At 37.4% G+C, this 7,758-nt stretch overlaps 1 protein-coding gene across 1 annotated transcript; it reads right to left on the bottom strand.

The window, feature by feature from the left end:
• Positions 1 to 879: 879 nt before the first annotated feature.
• Positions 880 to 6,969, bottom strand: PRL (prolactin). Its single transcript, XM_065669285.1, has 5 exons — positions 6,942 to 6,969; positions 5,194 to 5,375; positions 4,678 to 4,785; positions 3,003 to 3,182; positions 880 to 1,071 (listed from the first exon to the last, which is right to left on the bottom strand). Exons 1-5 carry the CDS (start codon positions 6,967 to 6,969, stop codon positions 880 to 882), a joined length of 690 nt encoding a protein of 229 aa, XP_065525357.1.
• Positions 6,970 to 7,758: the final 789 nt, after the last annotated feature.

Raw genomic sequence — 7,758 nt, 5'->3', positions numbered from 1 at the left:
GAAAGTTTTTTGAGCAACTGCAACCACCACACTTCCGAGGAATGGGATGAGTAGGTGGACATGATATAGATGCCCAGCATTTCCTTTTGGGACTTACTTAAATCCTTTGCACTCAGATAGTCACCTCAAAAATAATGAACTTTTGTTTGGAAATGCTTCTTTTCCAAATAGACAGAAGAGATGTAGATATACCTGATCTCTGTTCTTAAAATTCCAGATGTGTCTTCTCTCTGCATGGACTGCATGGGGAATCAATGCCTGTGTTAGCCAGGATAGATTTCTTACACGTCTCTCGCCTACCTAGACAGTTTTTGTACAAGGTAAAACCATCAATTTAAGTAGACTGGATTTCAGACCATACTTTTAGTGTAAGGTAATTTCATGTAATAGGTGACTAATCTGCTTATTTGTGTTCGTCGGGGTTTTTTTTCCCTCATTTTTGGAGAGGGAGTAAAGAGCAATGGGAGTAAGATGTCCTTTCATCAATAACTGGAAACTGAGATCCAAAAAGAGAAGATACCATTAAAGGTATAAACCATATCAAATACATTTCATTCACTGATACCACTCAGTGTTATGCACTTTTGGATTTAATAACATTTTTATTTTTATCTACATTATCTGATTACCACTGAAATTCTACCAGGTGAGGAGATTAGACAAAAAAGTGTATTCTTGTCATACAAGTATTTATAACATTTTAAACACCAAGATAAATGATCCTAATTGTTGCAGCCAGAATTCACACTAACATGCCTGAAAAGTGCTGGTGATCCCGATACTGTGAAGTGTGACTTCATAAAGTTTGCAATGAAAAGTGGCAAAGCAACAAGAACATCACGATGAATGATTTCTGTAAGTGATCAGGCCCATGAGTAATTAACAATTGCTATCATGGATTAGGCGGCACTTCAGAACTTTGAGATAGTTGTCGATTTTGTGGGAATCTCGGCGGAGGCAATGCAGCAGGTTGTAAAAGGCAAAGAGTCTGGAGTCCTCATCATCGAGTTGCAGGGAAGGGAGGCCTTCCCATGGGGAGTAGATTTCATTTCCAATCTCACCAGAATGAACCTAAAGGCATTAAATGAGGCTGTAATAAATGATAGTGAATCTGGCTAGATGTAGAACAGAGCATCTAAAATGCTGACCTTAGAGAATGCTAGTTGCTAGCCTATGGCTTGGAAGGTGTTTCCTGTTATGGTTCCCACTATTCTGTATAATGTTTTATATCTTCATGAAGATTTTGAATGAATTTGTCAGATCTTCCAGTTTATTTCCATAAAATATGTAAAAAGCTTAACTGTATCAACAGTGTTTTAAGAGAACTATTGTGTTAACCAATGTCCAGAGGAATCTGCAAAGAAATCAAACTTCTCTTCATGCATGGACTCATCAGTGACATCTCTTTTTGATTCTTTCCACCCTGAAATCTTTGTTAACACTTGTTCCTAAACCTCTTTCTGTGTATCTCCAGATTTATCTCGACCCATGTCTTAGGTGATTTCTCTGTGATACAGGTAGCTACAGGAGCACGTTACCAGACAAATGTCTTAACAGTACATCTCAGATGTACTGTACTTCAGATTCTACAAAAAAGCTAAGTGATACAGTGACCTCTAATATTAAAGAGCTATGTGTAGGACCTCATGTAGTAAGTCAGTATCTGGGGTAAAGATTGGTTTAGGTCTCCTGATGTTAAAGAAGCAATAACTGATTTTTTTTCATATCCGAAAAATCTGCTTTTCATATTTCATAGCTGGAAGGATATCTGTGGCTATTGGTGCTTGTGTAGCTTCTTTATTTCCCACCAGCTGTATTTTGTAGAAGCACATAGGAGAATATCTGTGGAGCCTCTATCACTCAGCTTGAGCAACAGGAAAGAAAAAAAAAAAAAGAGACCTACTATCACTCAAAAATGTGGTTTGACACTAATGAATTTGCCAGCCTTGTCTTCAGCCTCCTTCTGTAAATAACATGAATGAGAAGGTGATGACAGTGAAACTGTATTAGCACCTGACTTCAACTGTTATCTTGGATCCTTGCCTGCACCCTTTTTACTTGTGGATATGGGGCAGAGATGTATTTGATTACACTGATAAATGCATTTGTGGCCTGGATGGGCTAAGATTTCTCAGTAAAGAGACACCTAACTGAAAGAAAGAGACCATGAGTGATGGAAAGTGATGGATACAGTGATGGTGGCACTCTTAATGCTCTTCAACTGTTCAGAGCCTAAGTAATAGCCAGTAAAGTCAGAACCCCTTGTTAACATCTACCTCACTGACAGAATGATATATTCAGGGACTAACAGAGGCCCCTTTAAAAAATAAACACGCTAGAGCTGATTTTATTCAGTAAAGCTTTCAATCAATTACTGATAACAAGGGGTATTCGAGTATGGGTTTTGTCAGAAAACAGTCTTGCTTCTAACCTTACAAGTGTGGGAGGAACCAAGTCAAAGCCAGAGTTCTGAGGAGCCAATATGGTGGGAAAAGAGAAATGAAAGATACCAAAATTAACTTTGTTGTATGCCACAACTTTACAATAGCCCAGACTTCCAGAACAGTTTTAAACACAGCATCTGCTTCTGGAAACTCTACACAATACCTGTATGTATACAGATGTGTATAAATATGCTAAAACATAAATAGTACATACGAAAAAACATATGCATCCTTAAAAAATCAGGATTACAAATTTTAAATAGTCAAAGATGGAATGGCAATCACCAGTGTTAGTGATTACACCTTCCCTTGAAGCAGGACTAGGAATACACTGCTATGCCAGTCACATCACATTGTCCCTTTAGAAATTACTAGATAGCAGCAGAAAAGAAAGCTGAAAGAAGAAAGCTGAAAAGTTCTCAGATTCAGCTATGCCGGCTCACATTTTTTCCTAAACATTGTCCGTTTCCTTTCCAGTTCCACGTGGGAAGGGCCTATCACTACATGAGACTTCCTTACAGCAAGAGAGTGGAAGGATGTTAAGGACCTAATACTTACCCTCCCTACTATTTTCTCCATTCCTTCTAGAAGCCGCTTGTTTTGCTCTTCGATCTCTACAGCCTTCCAGAGGATGGTATCTGGAGCTTCTTTGATTCTTTGTACTTCAGAGGCCAGATGGATTAGGGGATCATTCCAGGAGCGCAGCACTCCCAATATTAAATTCAGCAGGTCTTCATGCTGCTTACCCACATGAAGAAAAGACAGTTAAAATAGGAAGGCTAAATGCTGGCAACATTAGGAGGCATTTAGAGCAAAGCCCACAGACATAGTGATTTCGGCAATTTATTCCTGGACCCAAAACTGAATGTGCCCTGTAGTCCTGTCTTAGATACTTCCGTGCAATTGCATTTTTGAAGTTTATCATTGTTGTCATCCTGTTTTAAAATATTAGCGCAAGTAGCTGCAATACTATAATGGAAAATAACATCAAACATCTTCTACATTGAAAACTAGCAAACACAACTCTGTTTCAAATCTGAAAAAAAAAAAAACACCAACAAACTCAAAACAGAACTCCTTATTTGATTTTGATGAACACTCTAAAATCCAACTTCTTTGCTTGCTTGTTTGTTTGTTTGTTTTTAAGTCTAGTACTAAGTGGATGGTTCACGTTATGGTAGACCACTGAATAGCTTTTATTGTCTCTACGTAACTCATCTGTCCTCCTCTTTGAACAACGGTGCTTCCACCAATATCCTTCTTGCTTTTAAAAATTGTACTTTCTTGTGGGCAATAAAAATACATAATGCTTACGGTCACTGTAGTATTCAATGTTTTCTTCTTTGCTAGATCTACTGGATCTGAACACTACCAGACTTCTTACGTATGCAGGGCTGTGAATTCTACTGCTCCAAATAGAATTTCAGAATGACATACTGAAAGGATGGTGGTACTAGGATTGCAGGGATATCATCACAATGAACTTGGTAAAGATTTCTCACTGGCACACACCCATTCATACACTTGTGTTAATTTTTTTGTCTAAAGTATTTTCCATTTGTACCGGGGAGCACAGGCTGAACAAGTCTACCTTCATCTTCATTTAAGTTTGTAATTATAAAATTGACATATGTAGTATGTTTCTCTTTACAAGTATTTGACTATTTAACACTAAAGCTTTTGTATTTGGATGATGATATGACCACTTCTGTTTACTGGTAGTATCAAAGATATCTTTTTAGCATTTGTTTAGTAATATCAGTATTTTCAGTTACTGGAAAACTGTTTAGCTCTGCCTACATACAGTATTCACTATATACAGCAAATGTATTTTTTATGTTTGTTAATATGATAATTGTCTATAAAATACTTTAAGATAATGTTCAAGGATTGTAGTGCTCTCAGTACAGTATAAGCATGGTAACAGGCATTGCTCCATGAGTTTGTTTTGTAATTGGAAATGAGATGCAATGGCTGATTGTAATATGCAGGAAACAGAAGGGAAGATGAAAGTTACCGGTACTTACGTATTCTATACAGTTTGTACCTCATATCGACAAATGTTAAATAAACTTTTCTTGGCATTTTGGTGCTTTCTTCTTCCTGGCTTTTTCCTCCAGTTGAGCTGATTTCCCTCTCTTTCTGTCTGCTGCCTCTCTGTTCCTTAGCCCTCCCTCTTCTCCCACTGACCCTGATCTATCTCATGCTGAATGACATTAGAAATGGGACTTACATGAATCTGCTGAGCTTGCTCCTTATCTTCAGGGGTGGTTAAGGAGGAAGTGTGGCAGCCATTAACAGCTTTTGTAATAAAACCCCTGCCCTGAGCATAGCGTTCATCCTGCAGATCATCAAGCACAGGCATTATTGAAACAAATAAGTAAGAAGAGTTTCAATTAAAACATTGTATTAAGTAGTTGTTCCATTGCTTTTATCACTGCTTTTATGCTGTAAAGGTCAAAAGTTTCTGGTGAGTCTTTAGTGTGAAACTGGTACCCAGCAAACACTACCTTGTCTCACAGATAAAGAATGATGGGAAAATGGTATCTTTTAATAGAAGTGTTGGAATTCTTAGCAATGGTTAGCACTATACACAGATTTGGTCACCACTGGGGTTATCACTGTCTGTGCAGCAGTTGTGTTTGTTTACTAATTGAATTATTTTATGTGTTAACATATGTTTGCACTTAAAAATTATTGAATCTATTTATGCTATTTTCTTGCTCTCAGGGAAAGGCAGAGTACTTACAAATTCATTGAACATTTCTGAAGAGAGGAAATGAATGTAGTGTGAAAGTTTAACTGCTCGGTCAAAAAGTTCCCCGAGAGAAACTTGGCAATTGACAGATCCATTGGGGCAGATTGGTAAGGAAGTCACTCCTTCTTTTGTCAGGAGCATGTTGGACACCAGAAGGGCCGCCAGCAACAAACCTGTTCACGTTTAAAATAAACAAAAATGGAATCACACTTGTATGTGTACTTAGAAGTAGCTGTCAGAGCCAGAAGCAGGGTGATTTTGGCTGTGCTGTCATGTAGCTCAGAGTAGCCCCTGTACTGGCTGCTGAAAATTAATGGAGGAGGAAAGCACTGTAATTCTGTTATCCTTTCACCCCATTGTTATCCTGACTGTATAGCAGAGTTTTGAGGAGCCATAATAACTTGTGTTGCAGTGTACATGTATTCCAAAGTCTCTTACTATTATGCCTGACTTTATTACATAGTGATAAATGGGAGAAGCAACAAATCAAACTTCTTTACAGTGCAAACATAGATACATAATTATAGATACATAATTATATTTGCACACATATATAAGTTTGGAAAGTAGATTGGTTGGTTTGTTTTGTTTGTTTGCTTGTTTTTTACTTTTTGTCCCCCCCCCCCCCCCCCCCCCCCAGGTCCTTTTCTTCTTTGCAGACATTTGGAGCTTAAATTAATTTTGTGGGAGGGTGGTTAGGTCACTCTTTTAAGGTTTCGATTGTCTTGGGAGCTCCTTCAGAAGATTTCCAGCAGCTGTGCTGCTTTGCTGTTTAGAGTTTAACCCTAACTTTCTTACTGCTAAGGAATCAGAGAGAACTTTTGATTTTTCTCCTGAGCTTCTGAAACTGATATAGAGGACTTTTTATTATCTAAACCACAAAACCCCATCTGTTTAAAATTTTTAACCTTAACAGAGACAAGTCTTTTATTCAGTGAAATAAAATCTGCACAGAAAAACAATGGAAAAATTAAAAGCAAATATTTGGTAAATGAATGAACTTATTCAAAAAACACTGTTCTGTGCTCTGACAGTTTTAGTTCTGGAAATTGGTCTGCCACCTATATGCATCCCCTAGACTTGTTTTAAACGCTAAATGAAATGCTCCAGAAATCAGGCATCAAAGCTGTCACCAATGTTATCATCTGATAGGTTTCTTTCTAGCTTTAAATTCAGGAAAAGTGTGTTTACACAATATTGAAGTAAGTCTTCCTCCTCTCCCATGAACAATGTACATGCTGCCCCATGCTGCAGTTAGGAAATTTTGCTGGGGGATAATTCTGTGAATGAGAAAACCCGAGACTTGCTGGCCCAGGAAGTTGAAAGTAATTAGGAAAACATTTACTTCAAAATTACTACATCACTTCTAGACTTGGTGTAGCAAAGCACTCTGGATACAGTCTTTCATGTGGAAGTGTCACATCTCTCAAGCCAATTATCTTTGACACTGTCCAATGCAAATGTAATTTTAAGATAAACAAATTAAGCAAAAAAGAGATCAAGCTGCTTTCTAATTCCAAGTTTTGGACACTAAATATTTGAGGTGGAGACATGTTAGTGTGACGGGGGGGTTGGAATTAGATGATCTTTAAGGTCCTTTCCAACCCTAACTATTCTATGATTCTATGTTTCACTGGAAGACCTCAGTTTCTAGAGCTGTTACATTTCAGTTACTTCCTAATTCAATCTAAATCTAAGAAATAAAAAAGTTATCACCAAGTGAACGGCAGAAGTCTTACCTTTCAGTGAAGCCTCCTTATTGTTCATGGTAGAGATCCTGTATGATGACTTGCTCTACCAGAAAGAAGTCTCAATACTTGCTCTTATTCTCAGCACATGCCACTTTTATATACACCATCCAGGGTCCATTTTGCATACATTCAGCAGGTCATGGAGTTTGCCTCGATAATTACAAACATCAAATTGCCTTTCTTCCACATTCATATTCAGTATTTTTTGGGTGGTTTTATTTATTTATTTATTTATTTTTTAATTTTTAACTGTGAGAGGGTATTTCATTAGCAAGTTCAGCTGTGGGATTCTAAGTATGGTTAGCTGAAAAGAGTGCCAAATTTTTGTCCTGAATGAGGTGCAAATGCCATTGATCCTAGAAAGCTTCAGCTGTACCTAAGACAGGTATTCCCAGTGTTTCTAGCCTGCTGTTACCTTCTCCACAACTGTCTTCTCATGCTTACTTGTTTCTTCAGGCATCCAAGCTGGCTTATATTAAAATTCTGGTTATTTGTGTGAGGAAAACAATATTTTACAATGTCCACAGTGTTGTATTGTTATTTACAGTATATTATAATATTATAAACAGCATAAATATATTATAAACAGCCTAAGTTATATTGAAATTTATCCAGAAAAATGGAACAAAGGCTCCTGGGAAGACAGGTCTCTCCCTGTAAAATTATAGATATGATATCCCGAGTGTATCTTTCCATACAGTTGAGAAAGACATTATACAGCTCAAGTCATGATATAACTGATTCTCAGTTTAAGAAATATTTAGAGAAATGGGGGCAGTTCTTGTATTAAAAAACAGTGATGTGC

The sequence above is a fragment of the Lathamus discolor genome, chromosome 2, assembly GCF_037157495.1.
Source record: "Lathamus discolor isolate bLatDis1 chromosome 2, bLatDis1.hap1, whole genome shotgun sequence".
Taxonomy (NCBI): Eukaryota; Metazoa; Chordata; class Aves; order Psittaciformes; family Psittacidae; genus Lathamus; species Lathamus discolor.
Note: the sequence above shows the minus strand (reverse complement) of the source record. Positions and strands in the feature narration are given on the sequence as shown.

What these genes read in the sequence shown, in the direction of transcription:
- PRL (XM_065669285.1), bottom strand. Translation starts at nt 6,969, where the DNA reads ATGAACAATAAGGAGGCTTCACTGAAAG. An exon ending in AGCAAGCTCAGCAGATTCAT is followed by an intron (nt 3,183 to 4,677) that starts GTAAGTCCCATT and finishes GTGGGTAAGCAG; the next exon opens with CATGAAGACCTGCTGAATTT. An exon ending in TGGAGAAAATAGTAGGGAGG is followed by an intron (nt 1,072 to 3,002) that starts GTAAGTATTAGG and finishes TAATGCCTTTAG; the next exon opens with GTTCATTCTGGTGAGATTGG.